Raw genomic sequence first — 21,305 nt, forward strand, 5'->3', positions numbered from 1 at the left:
CTGCCACTATTGCACATGCTAATTTTAAACAGCTGAACAGTAGACCCATTGATTTTTATGAGCGATAAAGTTGGACCTGTGTGTGTTTCCAGGACCGGGGCCTGATAGCATAACTAAGAAGACACCACTTAACTCATTAATGCATGGGAACATTAAGATGCAGTTGTCTTTTTTAAATTTTTTGCAATACCTGTTTGCATTTAAAGAAAAAAAGCACAAAAAGATATCAACATTTTCCTTCAATGAATTTAAGGGTGAAATTACTTTGTAGTCTTGTAGTTTTTATACATTGGGGTCGGGGGGGGTTCAATTCCAGTTCAACACGTTGCAACATGTTTTGATTTCTTCCACAAAGCAAACCATGAAACCCCTCTCTCCAAGTGCATTAGAATCAACCCTGAGATGTCACAGCCCCGGCCCTTTTACTGACCCGGACAAGCGCCGCCTGTAGAGTGGGAACTACAATCCCCACAATCCATTGTGCAGGGAACAGAGCAAAGGGGAGGAATGTGATCTGCCGCAGGGGTTCTGGGAATGGTAGTTCTATTGCTGCTTCCCCTTAGTCCTCAGCTGAGGGCAGATTTCCAAGCACCAGTCCCTTTGCAGGGAAGCTGAACTACATTCTCCACCACTCCTTTCGAGAACGTCACGATGCAGTTGCTTGATAACAAGCCAAACAGGAACTGATGAGAGCCACATGGGAGAGATTTAAAGGTAAGGGCATGCTAGGCTTTGCTGGGGTTGTAGCTCTCTTTGGTGGATTTTGTATTGTGTTTTCTGGCTAAGAGCCTGTGACATTTCATTCAGTTTGGGCAATCATCTTATTTTGTTGAGGTGAGAAAATGCCTGCAGAAGTAGCAGGTAGGTCACCTGTGGACCGGGGGTCACCTGCCTTGTGGCTCTGGTTAGCATACCTCATATGCCTAGAGGTTGACAGTAATAAAATAAGAATTTGAGGGGAAAAGTCCACTCCCTATTGTGATGGCAAAGCTTGCTGTGGTGCATCAGGGATCAATCCCATGAACTCTTGCTGAATTTAAGCTTTTGTGTTTGTTTGTTTTTTTTAAAAAAGCCTTTATCGCCAGAACCATAATAACTAGAAACATCCAAATGTGAACTTGGAGTGAAGTGATGCAGCAGCGTCTGCCTGTGTCTATTGACGGTTCTAGTGCTGCTGCGGTCTCTGATAAGTTTGAGCAGTAGCCAAGATAAATTGTCAGGGCTGTTCGATGCTGCTGCAGTTCAGAATCCTGCGGGCAGCAATGAAACTCCCCAGAAAGTGTCAGTTTTATGCAGATGCTTGGGAAGGCTGAGCAGTAGAAGCAGAGGCAGTCAATGGAGAGAGGATAGGGGATGGTGCTGGGTGCTCAGTGACTGAGGCATGAACAGTTAGTGAATATTCCTGAAAATGTTGGCCTTAGTCCTCTGACTAGTTGGTGTCTCAGAAATTTTTCACACTTTGATCATAGTTAACGGTTTATGCTGAAAGATCACAAATTGCTTTACACAAGGCATAAGTGCAGCACCACTGTAGTACAGCCACCTTTGGGGTGAAGGACAGCAATCAATGGGCACACAGAACTATGCAGAACAGTGTGGTTAAAAGGGAAGATTTGGCTAGGGTTAGTGGGGCAAATCCCTACTTCTGTGAAAAATAGTATGGGATCATTAATGTCCTTGCAGAGAAGATAGGCTCTGATTATTAGTAAAGGTTATTAATAAAGAATACACAGATATTTTGACCTTGGTAGAACTAAGAACTATCTATCATCCTTTTAAACTGTGTGATAAAGCGAAAAGAAAAGGAGTACTTGTGGCACCTTAGAGACTAACACATTTATTTGAGCATAAGCTTTCGTGAGCTACAGCTCACTTCATTGGATGCATTTGGTGGAAAATACAGAGGGGAGATTTATATACACACACAGAAAACATGAAACAATGGGTTTTATCATACACACTGTAAGGAGAGTGATCACTTAAGATGAGCCATCACCAGCAGCGGGGGGGGGGGGGGAGGGAAAGGAGGAAAACCTTTCAGGGTGACAAGCAGGTAGGCTATTTCCAGCAGTTAACAAGGCTGACAAAGGAGGTGCTGTTGTCATCATGAATAGGACTGAGTATGAACAAGAGGCTACGAGGCAGCTCTCCAACACCACTTTCTACAAGCCATTACCCTCTGATCCCACTGAGAGTTACCAAAAGAAACTACAGCATTTGCTCAAGAAACTCCCTGAAAAAGCACAAGAACAAATCCGCACAGACACACCCCCTAGAACCCCGACCTGAGGTATTCTATCTGCTACCCAAGATCCATAAACCTGGAAATCCTGGATGCCCCATCATCTCAGGCATTGGCACCCTGACAGCAGGATTGTCTGGCTATGTAGACTCCCTCCTCAGGCCCTATGTTACCAGCACTCCCAGCTATCTTTGAGACACCACTGACTTCCTGAGGAAACTACAATCCATTGGTGATCTTCCTAAAAACACCATCCTAGCCACTATGGATGTAAAAGCCCTCTACACCAACATTCCACACAAAGATGGACTACAAGCCGTCAGGAACAGTATCCCCGATAATGTCACGGCTAACCTGGTGGCTGAACTTTGTGACTTTGTCCTCACCCATAACTATTTCACATTTGGGGACAATGTATACCTTCAAATCAGCAGCACTGCGATGGGTACCCGCATGGCCCCACAGTATGCCAACATTTTTATGGCTGACTTAGAACAACGCTTCCTCAGCTCTCGTCTCCTAATGCCCCTACTCTACTTGCGCTACATTGATGACATCTTCATCATCTGGACCCATGGAAAAGAAGCCCTTGAGGAATTCCACCATGATTTCAACAATTTCCCATCCTACCATCAACCTCAGCCTGGACCAGTCCTCATAAGAGATCCACTTCCTGGACACTACGGTGCTAATAAGTGATGGTCACATAAACACCACCCTATATCGGAAACCTACTGACTGCTATTCCTACCTACATTCCTCTAGCTTTCATCCAGATCATACCACACGATCCACTGTCTACAGCCAAGCTCTACGATATAACCACATTTGCTCCAACCCCTCAGACAGAGACAAACACCTACAAGATCTCTATCATGCATTCCTACAACTACAATACCCACCTGCTGAAGTGAAGAAACAGATTGACAGAGCCAGAAGAGTACCCAGAAGTCACCTACTACAGGACAGGCCCAACAAAGAAAATAACAGAACGCCACTAGCCATCACCTTCAGCCCCCAACTAAAACCTCTCCAACGCATCATCAAGGATCTACAACCTATCCTGAAGGACGACCCATCACTCTCACAGATCTTGGGAGACAGGCCAGTCCTTGCTAACAGACAGCCCCCCAATCTGAAGCAAATACTCACCAGCAATCACACACCACACAACAGAACCACTAACCCAGGAACCTATCCTTGCAACAAAGCCCATTGCCAACTGTGTCCACATATCTATTCAGGAAACACCATCATAGGGCCTAATCACATCAGCCACACTATCAGAGGCTCGTTCACCTGCGCATCTACCAATGTGATATATGCCATCATGTGCCAGCAATGCCCCCCTGCCATGTACATTGGTCAAACTGGACAGTCTCTACGTAAAAGAATAAATGGACACAAATCAGACGTCAAGAATTAGAATATTCAAAAACCAGTCGGAGAACACTTCAATCTCTCCGGTCACTCGATTACAGACCTGAGGGTGGCTATCCTTCAACAAAAAAGCTTCAACAACAGACTCCAACGAGAGACTGCTGAATTGGAATTAATTTGCAAACTGGATACAATTAACTTAGGCTTGAATAGAGACTGGGAATGGATGAGTCATTACACAAAGTAAAACTTAATATATCCCCATGATATTTCTGCCCCTCACCCCACCCCCCACTGTTCCTCAGATGTTCTTGTTAACTGCTGGAAATAGCCTACCTGCTTGTCACCATGAAAGGTTTTCCTCCTTTCCCCCTTCCCCCAGCTGCTGGTGATGGCTCATCTTAAGTGATCACTCTCCTTACAGTGTGTATGATAAAACCCATTGTTTCATGTTCTCTGTGTGTGTATGTAAATCTCCCCTCTGTATTTTCCACCAAATGCATCCGATGAAGTGAGCTGTAGCTCACGAAAGCTTATGCTCAAATAAATTTGTTAGTCTCTAAGGTGCCACAAGTACTCCTTTTCTTTTTGCGAATACAGACTAATACAGGCTGCTACTCTGAAACCTGTGATAAAGCAGCTTCATTCATAACCTCCAGAGAGGTGCCAAATACTGGAGGGGCTTTGACAATGAATTACACTCCAAGAATTGGAGCCTCTAGATCATTGAGGCACATGTGGGTGGGGCTTGTTTACTTGACACAGTTACCAAAGATGTCTTGTGAGAAAGCAGAAGGCACAAAGCTTCAGGACTGTCACCACTCATGAACTTTGAATTAATACAACGTGAATAAAAGAACCAACATCAGCCTCCCCCTCTGCCCCAGCAAAACTCTGACAGACCTAAAATGAGGGACAAATGGCAGAGGTGTCAATAGAAAATGATGCGAGATTAAATTAATTCCCTGTGTGTAAAGTAATCCATGACGCGAAAAGAAGCCACGCCAATGCTTAGAATTTGTGAGGTACTTCTCATGCTCAGAGTCCTTTATACACATCATAGTCTTGACATTTCTGATGTCTTAAATTATTTTCTTTATTAAACAGCATAGTAATATAAGGTTGGTGTGGGAAGTAGGTAAGATTGAGTTTTAAGTGCCTCATATACATTAAAGAAATATTGCCAAGGTAAGCAACTCTAATAATAAAATACATGGGTAATGTTTGTCTACAAAGTCACAGTGTTTTGGGTGTTTCACTGCTTGTACATTGTCAAACACCATGTATGCCAATTCCATCCACCCAATCAATGGCAGTTTTAAGGCTAAACCATTTCAATTCCTGAAGCTCTGCAATGCTCAGCAGGCTACACACCAAAATAAGATAGAGAGACAGCCAGAGCATCCATTTGATACTTACTTTGCTGAGTCCCTTTACCCTCATTATTGCACCTTTTTAAGGTGCCAGGAAAAAGCTATTCATGCTTGCAAGGCTTTTGCGTGTGTCACAGTGATTTAAAACAAGCTCTTTTCCTGGAAAAAATGGATAGCTTGAACATGAACAAATTTTCACCTGGGAGTACTAAATTTCACTACATGCCCTTCAGACAAACTTGGAGCCTGGTCCTTACTCAGGTAAAACTGAAGCCAGTGAGAACCTTACTTGGGTAAGGAGAGCAGGATCTAATTCTCAAGCTTTGTCTATACTTTAAAAAAAAAATCACCTGTTGCTAAACTGGAGCAAAACATGGCTTAATTGGGGTCTGTAGATCAGGACAAACCATGTTCAGCTGTACTTGTGGTTGACTCCTATTATCTACAATGGCTAGGTCTCCTACTGCAGCAGAGAAGGCTTAAATTAGCAGCTACCCAGTCTTCTTTAGGTCCTCTCCCCACCACCTCATTATTAAGCAAATCCTGAACTTTTGAAATGACACAGGTTTTCTATTACCCAGTGTCTCAAAATACTTGTCTGAAAAGGCAGCTGTATGTTTTTGCCAATACATGTAAAAATCATAAAACATGTGAATAACTTTATTATGTAAGCCCATATTGGGTTGCTCTTACTACCTAGAGAAATGTCCCACTGTCACATTTCAATTGATAATTATTAGCTTGCTTGTCTTTCACTTGACAAATGGATTGGAGCCTGTTTGTCATTAACATTCTTTAGCAACTACAGTAATTGGTTAACAAGGCTGTGTTCAGAAGCCTGGGTGAGGGTGGTTAGTAGCTAGAGACCAGGTCTGATATGCAAGAGGATCAATATGTTTGCTGTGGGTGGTGAGTTGATTTTATTGTGTATATCTGCTTAAATTTATTTTTTTAATGCAACTTGAATTACTTTTTTAAGTGAAGGGCTTGAACTGTATCCAAATAGCTAATTCTTATGATAAAAAAAGAGGATAAAGGATAACTTCTTGCCTTCTGTTGATCATGGAAATACAAACCCTCTTCCTCAACCCTCCCCACACCCACCTGTGTGTTTAAAATTAAGCACAATTGTATACACTAATAAATTTCAACCACTGTTTATGTCCTGATTGTAATGTAAGAGACAAGACAAAGGGTTACTCGTTTCTCTCTGAACCCTTTCCTTCCCTCATTTGGAATGGTCGGTTTAGAGATTTTGCTCAGTGTAACCCTCACAGGAAAGAGTAATATATACATCTATATGTTGGAAGTGTAGAGAGATGTGTTATTCATACCTTGTCAATGTATACACTGGCAAACAAGCTGAATTTATAGTTCTTTTCCTTTTCCGCTAGTGCTGCTATAGGTAACTGTCTCAGTATTTCCATTATAAACCCATGTTTTCTGAGGTGTATAACTGTCTTTAAAACAAAGAGTTCATTAATTTTGTATCATAACAGAGAACATACAGTGTTGCATTTAGAAAACAGCTGTAACTGCATATGAAGGGGAGTAATCTCAGTGCACACACATGCTCCAATAAAATTAACTAGCATTTTACATATTAAGGGGACAATAGCAGTTTACACTTGAAAAGATGCTCCTCTGTCATGGATCTGAAAAAGCATTACAAAGGTGGGTGGTGGTATTCCCCTTCTCCCCCCCCCAATTTACAGTTGACAGAGCTAAGGCACAAATAGGTGACAAAATACCTTTGGAAATCTGGCCCAGAGATATTAAATAACTAGCCTTGGATCAACCAGGAAACCAGTGGCAGTTAGGAATAGAGCTCAGCGCAAACTACACTTGCTGTAGCCATTAGACGCATTGCCACTCCCAAGAACTATTCACCATTAATTCAGCTGCATCTTAACTGGGGCAGAAGAGCCTAGTGTTTTGTTAGCAATAATTGATGCGGCAGAGCTGAAAGAGACAGGCTTTATTAAACATACCACGAGACTTGTGTTCCATACTCCAGCTCTGCTCTTTCTCTCTATGTGGCTGCAGCTCCTCTGGTTACACCGCTGAGCCTCAGGTCTCTCACCAATATATGCCCCTTCTGAAACATGTCTTTCTCGGTTCCACTCCCCTTATTACATCTGGGAGCTCCTTTGCCGCTAATGTTTCTTTTCCACTTTTCTTTACCTTTGATTATATTCATATGTAAATAAAAGAACAGAGGTAAATCCCTGACTCAGGCTGGCCAGAAGATGGTCTCCAGGAGGATTCTAAATACTGAAATATGTGCTAAGGGTCACCACCAATAAACAAAAAGAAAAGGAGTACTTGTGGCACCTTAGAGACTAACAAATTTATTAGAGCATAAGCTTTCGTGAGCTACAGCTCACTTCATCGGATGCATTTGGTAGCTCACGAAAGCTTATGCTCTAATAAATTTGTTAGTCTCTAAGGTGCTACAAGTACTCCTTTTCTTTTTGCGAATACAGACTAACACGGCTGCTTCTCTGAAACCTGTCACCAATAAACAGTACTCTTCGAAGCAACTAGGCAAGGTGGGGTCCACCAAAGGATTTAGGTGTTGCAATGCTGAGCATCACAGTGCCTAACTTGCAGGCACCTAGAAAATCACAGGAGTAATGCTGCATTCCAAAAAGCTGAGTGAAACACCTCAGCTCCCTGTACAATGAATGGGAAGAGATAGCAGTCTACAAATGGTGGTCCACAAAAGCCATCATGTTAAGTGGCTCACTGTCTAAGCTAACCAGTGGGAGATGCTCACCAGAGGGGTGTGCCCTAAGCCTTTCCCCTCTGTCTGAGGTAGGTGCCTAAGCCTGGGCTACAGGAAGGTGCCTATTTCCACTAGCAATCCATTAATGGGAACCCACTGCCTGGAGTCAGGTGGCTTATGCACCTAAGGAGTGAGTTAAATGCCTGCCTGGCCCCACACAAAACATCAGGAGGAGCAGGTGGTGGTGCATACCTTTATAACAGTTATCCCAGAGTTAGAGTACTCACCAGGGATGTCGGAGACCCAGGTTCAATTCCCCACCCTAAGGGGCGGGGGAATTGAACCTGTGTCTCCCACATCCAAGGTGAATGCTCTAACCTCTGGGCTAAAAGTTATAAGATGGGCAGCAACACTATTACCACCACCATGTCCTCCTCCTGGATTCTGACTAGGGCCCAATCTGGTAGGAAGCTTCTAAGCATGCCTACCACATTGGGTTCTGCATGTGACTAAGGTGGCCGAACCTGTCTTTCCTGATTCGTGATTTGTTCTGGGGTGTAGGTGGGAGATAGGCATGTGGGTGCCTGGAGGGAGGCAGCGGTGTGCATGCCCAGAGGCAGAAATAAAGGGCCTATTGAACTTTTATTCTGAATACTTAGGTGCTGAGTGAGTGTAGGCACCTGCAAGGTTTGGCGGGAATTTTGTGGATTGTAGTGGAGCCAAAACTGAGACTTAGGTGCCTAAATCTGGGGGTCTAAGTGCCTAAGTACCTTCAAGGATCCCATCCCTAATGGCTACTGCACCAGGAGGAAGGATGACTTCTATTTGCTGGGAAGCAGGGTTGGGTTAGGACTCTCTGGGCATGTCCACAATGGAACTAGTAGGTGTGATTTCCAGCTCAAGTAGACATACCTGTGCTAATTTTGATAGCGCTAGTGCACTAAAAATAGAAGTGGAGACCTGGTGATGGGAGTGGCTAGCCCTCCCAAGTATGATCCTGTCTGAGACATTAGGTAGGTATTCAGGGGCTAGCCCCTCCTGCGGCTCATACTGCTGTTGCTAAGCTGCTATTTTTAGGGCACTAGTTTAATCAGAGCTAGTATAGGTATGTCTGCTCAAGCTGGAAATTACTCCTCCAGCTCCAATGTAGATGTTCCCATGGAATGCATTTTCACTGGCCCCTGCATCTCCCAGTTGCCAGGATTCTTCTCTCCCCTGACCCATCCTGTGCCCTGCATCCCCAGGTAGAAGCTCCAGAACAAATTATCTGATGCTGCAGCAAAAATAGATCAAATAGAGCTTTAAAGTTAAAGATCTATTCAAACTTATTCCACACTTGGGTCTTGATCCCTCAGCAGGGTCTGTTCAGATGACCCCCTGCCTAGAGCCCCACTGATTTAAACAGATGGGGGGGCTTTGTGCAGGCATGGAGGTTCTTTCATGTGAATCCAGTTGCTACCTTAACACTGTGTTTTGGGGGGCGAGGTGGGGGGCACAAGGAAGTGACGATGTTTTGAGTAAAAATGGAAACTTTAAAGTGGAAAGTGAGGAAGGAAAAGCAATTAGAAGTTGAGGCACATGGGCAACTATTTCTCCAAGATGGCTGCCTGAGCTGCTGCCATCTTGATACTGGAGCTATCTTATTGCTGGAGTCAGTCACTTGATCCTGTGAGTATCGAACAGGAAAGTCTTAGTAGTGGAAGAGACAGAGTAAAAAGATGCTTTAAAAGGGTATAATAAAACCTGTAGATTGAAATCTTGATTTAGTGGGAAAACTGTTTCTCTTGTTTTGGAAATGTGATCTGAAGTGGGCAGAAATGGTCTTGTTCCCTGACAGCTACTATAAGAACAGCCATACTGGGTCAGACCAAAGGACCATCTAGCCCAGTATCCTGTCTTCCAACAGTGGCCAAAGCAGGTGCTTCAGAGGGAATGAACAGAACAGGTAATCATCAAGTGATCCATCCCCTGTTGCCCATTCCCAGCTTCTGGCAAACAGAGGCTAAGGACACCATACCTGCTTATGTTCTAACATCGTGAATAAGGACTGCAAATTCATGCCATTTTGCATAAAAATCATGAGATTTTTGCAAAAATAATTAATTTCATATGATCTAATTTGCCTTTGGTTTTGGAGCCTGTAGCGCTCACAGCTTTAAAGCTTTTCTCTGATGCCATGATAGCTAGAAATTTACCCCACCCTTCCTTTTTAATGAAAGTGAGAGTCTCACATAATTACATGACTCAAGGAGCTGGGGCTTTAGGAAAAACCCACCCAGATATCACGAGACTCACCATAAAAGCCCGAGAGTTGGAAATGCTGCATTTACTACTATGTAATTTACATTTTCTTCTCTTTTTGGCACATCCCCCGTCCCCTCCCATCCCTTACTCATGCACGTCGCCTCTGAATTAGCTCTACTAGGAATGAGCGCGAGGGAGCTGAAGGGAGTTCTATTTCGGTGTAGCTGGCACGCCAAGGAGCCAGAAAAATGGACTATAGCTTATTTGACATACTTTTGTTGCTAAAGTAGGCCACCCCTAGTTTATTTGACATAGATTAATAGATATTAAGGTCAGAAGGGACCATTCTGATCATCTAGTCTGATCTCCTGCACAACGCAGGCCACAGAATCTCACCCACCCACTCCTACGAAAAACCTCACCTATGTCTGAGCTACTGAAGTCCTCAATTCATGGTTTAAAGACTTCAAGGAGCAGAGAAGCCTCCCTCAAGTGACCCATGCCCCATGCTACAGAGGAAGGCGAAAAACCTCTTCCAATCTGCCCTGGATGAAAATTCCTTCCCGACCCCAAATATGGCGATCAGCTAAACCCTGAGCATATGGGCAAGATTCACCAGCCAGATACTACAGAAAATTCTTTCCTGGGTAACTCAGATCCCATCCATCTAATATCCTATCTCAGGGGATTAGGCCTATTTACCCTGAATATTTAAAGATTAATTAATTACCAAAACCACATTATCCCATCATACCATCTCCTCCATAAACTTATCAAGTAGAATTTTAAAGCCAGATAGATCTTTTGCCCGCACTGCTTCCCTTGGAAGGCTATTTCAAAAATTCACTCCTCTGATGGTTAGAAACCTTCGTCTAATTTCAAGTCTAAACTTCCTGATGGCCAGTTTATACCCATTTGTTCTTGTGTCCACATTGGTGCTGAGCTTAAATAATTCCTCTCTCTCTCCTGTATTTATCCCTCTGATATATTTATAGAGAGCAAACATATCTTCCCTCAACCTTCTTTTAGTTAGGCTAAATAAGCCAAACTCCTTAAGTCTCCTTTCATAAGACAAGTTTTCCATTCCTCGGATCATCCTAGTAGCCCTTCTCTGTACCTGCTTCAGTTTGAATTCATCCTGTTTAAACATGGGAGACCAGAACTGCACACAGTATTCCAGATGAGGTCTCACCAGTGGCTTGTATAATGGTACTAACACCTCCTTATCTCTACTGGAAATACCTCGCCTGATGCATCCCAAGACCACATTAGCTTTTTTCACGGCCATATCACATTGGCGGCTCATAGTCATCCTGTGGTCAACCAATACTCCAAGGTCCTTCTCCTCTTCCATTACTTCTAATTGATGCGTCCCCAGCTTAAACTAAAATTCTTGTTATTAATCCCTAAATGTATAACCTTACACTTCTCACTATTAAATTTCATCCTATTACTATTACTCCAGTTTACAAGGTCATCCAGATCCTCCTGTATAATATCCTGATCCTTCTCTGAATTGGCAATACCTCCCAGCTTTGTATCATCTGCAAACTTCATTAGCACACTCCCACTTTTTGTGCCGAGGTCAGTAATAAAAAGATTAAATAAGACTGGTCCCAAAACTGATCCCTGAGGAACTCCACTGGTAACCTCCCTCCAGTCTGACAGTTCGCCTTTCAGTAGGACCCGTTGTAGTCTCCCCTTTAACCAATTCCTTATCCACCTTTTGATGTTCATATTGATCCCCATCTTTTCCAATTTAACTAATAATTCCCCATGTGGCATGGTATCAAACGCCTTACTGAAATCTAGGTAAATTAGATCCACTGCGTTTCCTTTGTCTAAAGAATCTGTTACTTTCTCAGAGAAGGAGATCAGGTTGGTTTGGCACGATCTACCTTTTGTAAAACCATGTTGTATTTTGTCCCATTTACCATTGAATTCAATGTCCTTAACTAATTTCTCCTTCAGAATTTTTTCCAGGACCTTGCATGCTACAGATGTCAAACTAACTGGCCTGTAGTTACCTGGATCATTTTTTTTTTCCTTTCTTAAAAATAGGAACTATATTAGCAATTCTCCAATCATTCGGTACTACTCCTGAGTTTACAGATTCATTAAAAATTCTTGCTAATGGGTTTGCAATTTCAGGTGTCAATTCCTTTAATATTCTTGGATGAAGATTATCTGGGCCCCCCGATTTAGTCCCATTAAGTTGTTTGAGTTTCGCTTCTACCTCAGATATGGTAATATCTACCTCCATATCCTCATTCCCATTTGTCATGCTACCATTATCCCTAAGATCCTCTTTAGCCTTATTAAAGACTGAGGCAAAGTATTTGTTTAGATATTGGGCCATGCCTAGATTATCTTTAACCTCCACTCCATCCTCAGTGTTTAGCGGCCCCACTTCTTCTTTCTTAGTTTTCTTCTTATTTATATGGCTGTCGAACCTTTTACTATTGGTTTTAATTCCCTTTGCAAGGTCCAACTCTACTTGATTTTTAGCCTGTCTCACTTTATCCCTACATGTTCTGACCTCAATAAGGTAGCTTTCCTTGCTGATCCGTCCCATCTTCCACTCTCTGTATGCTTTCCGCTTCTTCTTAATCACCTCTCTAAGATGCTTGGTCTATAACTCCTGCCTATGAATGTTTTCCCCTTTCTTGGGATACAGGCTTCTGATAGCTTCTGCAGCTTTGATTTAAAGTAATCCCAGGCCTCCTCTACTTTTTAGATCCATAAGTTCTTCAGTCCAATCCACTTCCCTAATTAATTTCCTTAATTTTTGAAAGTCAGCCCTTTTGAAATCAAAAACCCTAGTTGCAGATTTGTTTTTGTTAATCCTTCCGTTCAGTTTGAACTGAATTAGCTCATGATCACTTAAACCAAGATTATCCCCTACAACCATTTCTTCTATGAGGTCCTCACTACTCACCAAAACCAAATCTAAAATGGCATCCCCTCTAGTCGGTTCAGCAACTACTTGATGAAGGAATCCATCAGCTATCGCAGCTAGGAAAATCTGAGCCCTATTATTATTACTAGCATTCATCCTCCAGTCTATATCTGGGAAGTTAAAATCTCCCATGATCATGCAGTTTCCATTAGTATTTACTTTATTAAAAACATTAAAAAGGGCTCTATCCATATCCAAATTAGATCCCGGCGGTCTGTAGCACACCCCAAGCACTATCATAGGAGAGACTCTACTAGTTATCTCCCCAATGTAATTTTTGCCCAGATGGACTCTGTCTTATCCATTGCATCGCTTCTTATTTCTTTACATTCTATCTCATCATTGATATACAATGCTACTCCACCACCTTTACCTTTTATTTCTGTCTTTCCTAAACTGCACATACCCTTCAATACCTGTAGTCCAGTCATGACTACTATTCCACCATGTTTCTGTTATCCCTATAATATCTGGTTTCACTTCTCCTCGCATTGGTGTACAAATATCTTAATTTTTGCTGTTTGGCCTCGCTCACGTTTTGTACCCTATTAGACACAGTCATTCTACAGCCAGTATAACCTATTAGACTGGTATCCACACTGCCCTTGCTCCTTATATACATTCTCCTACCCACGGCTGTATCCTTTCTTACTTCGTCTTCTTCCCTCTCAATGCTAAAATCTGGCGTGAAGATTACCTGGACATCTCCCCCAAATTCCTAGTTTAAAGCTCTCTTTATCAGTTGTGCCAGCCTCCATCCTAGAAGTCTATTTCCTTCCCTACTCAGATGAAGTCCATCCCGAGAGAACTGTCTTCTGTCCATGAATGCCTCCCAGTGGCCGTACATCCCAAAGCCGTCCTTATAGCACCACTGCCTAAGCCATCTGTTGACAGTCATAATCTTGTCACACCTTTGTTGTCCTTCTCTAGGAACAGGCAGAATCCCACTAAAGATCACCTGAGCCTCGATTTCCTTAAGCGTCTTCCCCAGCTTAGCATAGTCTCACATAATACTTTCCAGCAAGAATCTAGCCATATAATTTGTTCCCACATGAAGGATAATTAGGGGATTCTTTCCCGCTCCCTTTAGGATCCTTTTCAACCTCAGGTCTACATCCCGTATCTTAGCACCTGGAAGACAGCACACCCTTCTATTCTCTAGATCAGCTCTAGTTACAGGCCTGTCTACTCAATAAAGAGTCCCCGATCTCTATATATCTGTATATACTGTGTGGGAGATTTTCAAAGGCACAAATAGAAGTTAAGTGCCTAATTTCCCTTGACTTCTGAGGGGAGTTAGGTCCCTATCTGCTACTTTGCCTTTGAAAATCTTCCCATATTTTTTATTCACCAGTAGAACTTTTTAATGCAATAAGGAGTTACTTTTGTGGCCTCATATAGACTCTAACTGGCTATTGTTAACAAGACTTAAAAAAGAACAGTAATTGACAGCTTCCTGATTACACTTTACAGTTGAATGTAATCTTTTTGCAATGGCATTTCCTTTAAACATATACATGTGGGATAATAGCATAACTGCATGCCACTCTGGTTTACATGATTCTTGATCTTTAAAAAGTTCCTGCAGCAATAGTATTAGACCAATGACTTCGTTAGATGCTTTCTCTGTTGGTCTTTTCTTTGCCAATCCACTCACCCATTTTAGCATATGCTGGTTGGATGGAAGTTCTAGAGTTGTCATTCCTCCTCTTTGGCTGGTGAATAGCAGAATGTTTGCATTATGTAGCCAATCATACATTCTTTCCCCATTTCACTCATGCTTTACCTCCGGTTGTGGCTGTTAGAATCACTGGGGTTAGATTCTTGGGTCCAGTTCTGCTGCCCTTATTCACATTGAATAATATTACTCATGTGAGCAGACCCATATATATCAATGGAACTTCTTGTGTGAGTATGTACTACATGATGTAAGGAAGGGTGACAGAACTGGGCCAAAGAATCCTTGTATTCATCAAAGGCCCCAGACTCCCTGCCCTCCTTTCATTCTGTGTTTTGCAGAGTTATAGGCTACTGGGGTTTTTTGTTGGTGTGTTTGCTGTTTCCAGGTACTTTATAATTGCACTTTTATTTCCCAATTATTAATAACTTTCTGGTTGCCCTAGGCCTGGGTGATTCAGCCCATTTCAAGGATGTCAGTGTCAGGCTGCATGTGGTCAGTACCTGCAATCTCTTCCTCTTTTCAATGGGCTAATAAGCAATTGTGTTCTTCAGTTCAAGGTCTGATCAATTTCCCCCCCCCCCCCAAACTGCTTGCAGATGACTGCACATTGTGATGCTAATATACATTTCCTCCTATCAGTGCCCTGTGACAATCAGTTCTAATCAGATTTTCCTCATCTATTCCTCTTGCCCCGCGCCTTTTATTCTGTGACTCCTTTAGTTGAGGCACATGGAACTGATTTTGTTGGGGCACTGAACTGTATAAGAGTTTAGATTTCTATTGCTGGCAAACTCAAAATACACAGGTACTTCGTCTGTGGAGTAGCGATCATTATTGGTTAATTCTCTCTGAACCCACTGTCCTACTTTTAAGTAGGCTGCCTGCAGTTGCTCTCTAATGGAGTCCCTTTTGTTTGATACGGGGAAGATTGTCAGTTTTTTAATTGTAATCTAGAGAGTTAAGGGAGGGATCATGTAACTATAAATACGAGATAGGTCTCAAAGTATTGCTAATCATTTGGAAAAAACACAACTAAGGCACTATAGCTCCCTGGTCATTGGCTGCAGAACTGTTGGACAACCAGTTTGAGATGTCTTAAATTCAGGGCCAGCCTTACACGTGTACCTTAAGCCAGGATCCACAAAGGTACTTAGACACCTAAAACTGTGGTTTAAGCACCTAAATCCCATTCCTGGTCTCCACTGTGATCCACAAAACCCCCACTCAGCTGCTGTTGATCACTGTAGGGGCCTCAACTCACTTGGTGCCCAAGTTTTCAGGATGAAAGTTTCCTCAGTGTCTGTGTTTCTGCCTCTGGGCATGCATGCTTCTACCTCCGTCTAGCTACCCGGAAGCTAAGTCCTAGAGCGATCCATGAAGTGGGGGGAAATAAGTGGAAGAGTGCCTGTCAAGCCAGATCCAGTAGGCATGCTCGGGGGGTCACCAACCAGCTGAGATCCTATTCAAAATCTGGCCACAGGAGGAGGTAGTGATGGTACTGCCCGTCTTCTAACTTTTAACTCTGGTTAGACCACTCACCTGGTATGTGGGAGACCCAGATTCAATCCCCTGCTCTGCCTGAGAGGGACAGGATTTGAATGGAGTCTATCACACCTCTCAGAAGAGTGCTGTAATCGCTGAGCTGGGGAATAGTTTGTACCCATCCAGTCTCTCCTGTTGAAGCTGTTCCATGGTGTATAAATAGTCACTGCAGAAAGGGATCTGGATCCTGGGTCTTCTTCCAGGCTATAGAATTGTTCATTCTCTCTTTCTCTGGCCTGGTGAGTATTTATCCAAAGTGGAACAGCTTCAACAGGAAAGAGTGAGTTGAGTATAAAATAATAGTGCAATCATGTAGGGACAAAATCAGAAACGCTAGGGTACAAAAATGAGTTACACCAAGCAAGGGACGTAAAAGGGCATAAGAAGAGATTCTGTAAATACACTAGGAGCACGAGAAAGGGAAAGTGTAGGTTCACTACTTATTAGCTCTCTGTCCCTGCTAACACATGACATCAAGAAGTGAGGTGTTGAATGCTTATTTTGTTTCCATTATTACTAAAAAGGTTAATTGTGAACAGATACTGAACACAATTAATATTAACATTAAGGAGGGAAGGAATGTAAGCCAGAACAGGGAAACACAAGGGTAAAGAATATTTAGATGTATTCCAATTGGCAGGGCCTGATGAAATTAATCCTAGGGTACTTGAGGAATTATCTGAAGCAATCTCAGAACTGTTAGTGATTTATCTTTGAGAACTCATGGAGGACGGGTGAAGTCCCAGAGGACTGGAGAAGGGCAAACATAGCACCTACATTTAAAAAGGGGAACAAAGAGGACCCAGATCATTATAGATCAGTTACCCTGACTTCAGTACCTAATAACGTACTGGAACAGCATGGGGCACGGGTCACTTGCTGGAGGATTCTCTGCTCCTTGAAGTCTTTAAACCATGATTTGAGGACTTCAATAGCTCAGACATAGGTAAGAGGAGTGGGTGGATGAAATTCGCAGGAGTGGGTGGATGAAATTCTGTGGCCTGCATTTTGCAGGAGGTCGGACAAGATGATCATAATGGTCCCTTCTGACCTTAATATCTATTAAACAATCAATTTGTAAGTACTTGGAGGATAATAGGGTTATAAGTAAAAGCCAACATGGATTTGTCAAGAACAAATCATGCCAAACCAGCCTAACTTCCTTCTTTGACAGGGTTATTAGCCTAGGGGACAGAGGAGGAGGAGCAGTAGATGTGATGTGATGTATCTTAATTTTAGTAAGGCTTTTGACACAGTCCCACATGACAAACTAGTATTCTCATAAACAAACTAGGGAAGTGTGATCCTGATGAAATTACTATAAGGCGGATGCTCAACTGACTGAAAAATCATAATCAAAGAGTAGTTATGGTTGAAATCAAACTGGGAGGACATAACTAGTGGGGTCCTGCACAGATTTGTCTTGGATACAGTACTAGTCAATATTTTTATTATGGACTTGGATAATTGAGTAGAGAGTATGATTATAAAATTTGTGTATGACACCAAGCAGGGAGGGGTTGCAAGCACTTTGGAGAAATGGATTATAATTCAAAATTGTTGAATTTCATGTTTTTGATTTCAGTCCAAAGACACATGCAAAGTACAACACTTAATAAGGAAAAATCCAATGCACAAGGCAAAATGGGGAAATAGCTGGCTAGGTGGTAGTACTGCTGAAAAGGATCTGGAGTTATAGTGGATCACAAATTGAATATGAGTCATCAATGTGATATACTTGCAAAAAAGGCTAATAAAATTCTGGAGTATATTAACTGGGGTGCTGTATGTAAGACACAGGAGGTAACTGTCCTGTTCTACTTGGCACTGGTGAGACTTCAGTTCTTTAAGTTCTGTATCCAATTCTTGTCTCCACACTTTAGGAAAGAGATGTACAAATTGGAGAGAGTTCAGAGGACAGCAACAAAAATTATTAGAAAACTGACCTGTGAGGAAAGGTTAAAAATGGGGCATGTTTAATCATGAGAAAAGAAGACTAAGGGGGACTTGATAGCCCTTTATATATTTGAAAACTGTTACTATAAAGAAGACAGTGGTCAATTGTCTCCAAGTCCATTGAAGATAGGACAAGAATTAATGGGCTTAATTTTCAGAAAGGGAAATTTAGGTTAATGTGTTGAGAACTTTTCAACAAAAAGGGTAGCTAAGATCTGGAATAGGCTTCCAAGAGAGATTGTGGAGTCCCTGTTGTTGGAGGTTTTTAAGAAGAGGTTACACAAACACCTGTCGGAGTGGTCTAGGTTTATATTTGGTCCTGCCTCAGCACAGGGGCCTGGACTAGATGGCCTCTGTGACAGATATCCAATCACATCCAATGTCTTTGGGGATGAATGGTTTATATATGATGGTGTTCTATTTCATGGGGAAGGGTATAGGGTTGCCAACTTTCTACTTGCACAAAACTGAACATCCTTGCCCTGCCCCTGCTCCTCCTCTGAGGCCCCGCCCTCGCTCACTTCATCTTCGCCCCCTCCCCACATTGCTCGCTCTCCCCACTCTCTCTCTCTTGCTCATTTTCAGCGGGCTGGCTCAGGGGTTGGGGTGTGGGAGGGGGCTCTGGGCTGGGGCAGGGGGTTAGGGTCAGGGGGGGTGTGAGGGCTCTGGCTGGGGTGCAGACTCTGGGGTGGGGATGAGGAGTTTGGGGTGCAGGAGGGTGCTCCAGGCTGGGATTGAGGGGTTCAGAGGGCAGGAGGGGGATCAGTACTGGGACAGGGGGTTGGGACGCAGGAGGGAGTCAGGGGTGCAGGCTTCAGGCAGCTCCTGGAAGCTGTGGCATATCCCCGCTCTGGCTCCTATGCAGAAGTGCGGTCAGGTGGCTCTGCGCGCTGCCCCATCCACAGGCGTTGCCCCATCCACAGGCGCTGCCCCCACAACTCCCATTGGCCATGGTTCCCGGCTAAAGGGAGCTGCAGAACCGGTGCTTGCAGCAGGGACAGCGTGCATAGCCCCCTGGCTGCCCCTACACCTAGGAGCCGGAGAGGGTGACATGCTACTGCTTCTGTGAGCTGCATGGAGTCAGGGAGCCTGCCTTAGCCCCACTGTGCTGCCAATCGGACTTTTAATGGCATAGTCAGCACTGCTGACTGGAGTCACCAGGGTCCCTTTTCGACCAGGCATTTCAGTAAAAAACCAGACACCTGGCAAACCTAGAGGGTTACCATAGCTTCCACGTAAAAACCATGGGGGGTGATTAAGGTGGATCACTGAGACTAAACAATAATGGAGAAGTACCACCTGCCGGAGTGGTTGGCATATACTAGTTCAAGTTGGGTTTTTGAGAGACTAGGAGACTAGGAAAGGGCTTTTAGTATAAAAGGATGCATTTGAACTGATGCAAGGTCTTCTTTCTGATCCAACAAATGGACAGGACCTTCTGTACAAGGTGAGATATGGGAGTGCAACCCTTGCAGAAGGGTTGGCCATGTAAAGCCCCATAAGACTGATGGGTGATTCCGGGCATGTTGCTGTGTGTTTAAATCTGTTTATTTTTATTATGTTTGCTTCTGTAGTGCTTTTACCTTAAGAATAAATGTGCTTCTTTAGAAAAAGCTGTGTGGTAACTTGTCGCTGCTGAGAGAAAACATCCTCATAGCCCTCTAAGAGAAAACCAAGCAGAGGTGTTGGCCTTTAGGTAGACTGTCTTGCTGGGGATATCACGTTGTAAGGCAGGGAGCTGTGCAGCTTAAACCCTCCAGTCAGAAGAGATTGAGTTCTGGGCCCCTGCCCAGAGACAGGTGACAGCTGACTGGGAACTCCTGCGGTGGACCACAGAGGGAGAATACAGGGGCTGTTACTGTGAAACTGTGACAACCTCTCGAGGTTTCTTCCAGCCCTACATGTCTATGATTGAGGGAAACTGCTTGAGAATATCCCACAACTCAGTGGTTAGAACGCTTTCCTGGAAGAAGGAAGAGCCTTGTTTAAATCCTCTTTTCCCCCTCAGAAGGAAATTGAACCTGGGTCTCCAACATCACAGGAGAGTGCTCTAAACACTGGACTAAAAGTTAAAAGTGGGTACCCCCACCTCCTCATTTTTGACCATTTTATGGGGAGTGGGGCAAGCTCTTAACTCATTCTCACAAGAAACAATTTAGGTACCTAAGACACCTGACTCCAGGAAAGGGTTTACTGGTTGTGGATCACAAGCAGGGATGGCCACCTCCCTGCAGCCTCGACTTAAAGGAGCAATGCTTACTTAATATATACCCTTCTCATTGGCATCTCCCATTGGCCAGCTTAGGTGGCTCCCTGCCTAGCACACTGGTTTTTGTGGATCACATTCTAAGGCACCTGTTTTTCCCCTTTCATTGTATAGGGAGCCTGGGTGCTTAACTCAGGCTTTGTGTGTCAGTGTTGTTCCTATCATTTTCTAGGTGCCCAAAAGTTAGGCACTGTGACACGTAGGTTCCTTTCTGGATCCTGGCCTTACTCCTTTAGTAACTCAATTTACTCCAATGGGACTTGTCCCATTATAAGACACTACTCAACATGAGCAAGGGTATTGGGATCTGTGTGTGTGTGGTTTTTTTTTTTTAAACACAGGTTTTACATGGGTTGCCAGTGTGAGAAAGATAGGTTAGTAAACACACATAGAGGTAAGGGTTCATAGGTTTTCTTTCTGTTCTTTAGATCTGTATTCCTCAGCTGAAGTACAGACAGGAAAATTCTTACAAATGTATAGGTTTTACTATAGACAGCAGAATAAAGATTGTGAATAATATCATCTCTGTCAGAAATCGACATGGGATGTTGCCACAAGAGTTAATAAATCAGTTCAATTAATTCAAGGTCTTATCACAATCTTGTTACAAAGGCAAACTTTTTTATCCTAGTTCTATGTTAGTCTGAGCAGGTGATTTTTGGTATCAACATGAAACTATAGATCCTTATGTATCTCTAGTCAAGTTTATGGGACACTGCTCTTGTCAGTTGAACCAACAATTCTAAAGTAGGACTTTAGAAATGTAGGCAACTTAATTAATTATTGAAGAATGTCAATTGAGTTCAAATCTACCTTATCAACTCATACATGCTCAAAACTATCACACATTAAACCAAATATAATATACAGGTAATTATTGTGAAGCTATTCTAATTTCTCTGGAATTTCAGCAGTACTCTAAGCTCTTAAGTTA

At 43.1% G+C, this 21,305-nt stretch overlaps 1 protein-coding gene across 6 annotated transcripts in view; it reads left to right on the plus strand.

Annotated features, from left to right (window-relative positions):
- Positions 1-518: 518 nt before the first annotated feature.
- TBXAS1 (thromboxane A synthase 1) overlaps positions 519-21,305 on the plus strand; it is a 333,339-nt gene continuing 312,552 nt past the window's right edge. Inside the window, exon 1 of one of the 6 annotated variants that reach the window (XM_043519073.1) lies at positions 519-714. In XM_043519073.1, coding sequence (XP_043375008.1) covers positions 687-714 — 28 coding nt within the window. In that variant the 5' untranslated portion in view covers positions 519-686. Of the gene's footprint in view, positions 715-5,782; positions 5,905-21,305 lie in introns of those variants that run through there. The other 5 variants (XM_038398078.2, XM_043519054.1, XM_038398098.2 and 2 more) reach the window with 5 other exon arrangements.

This window comes from Dermochelys coriacea, chromosome 1 (assembly GCF_009764565.3).
Source record: "Dermochelys coriacea isolate rDerCor1 chromosome 1, rDerCor1.pri.v4, whole genome shotgun sequence".
Classification (NCBI taxonomy): domain Eukaryota; kingdom Metazoa; phylum Chordata; order Testudines; family Dermochelyidae; genus Dermochelys; species Dermochelys coriacea.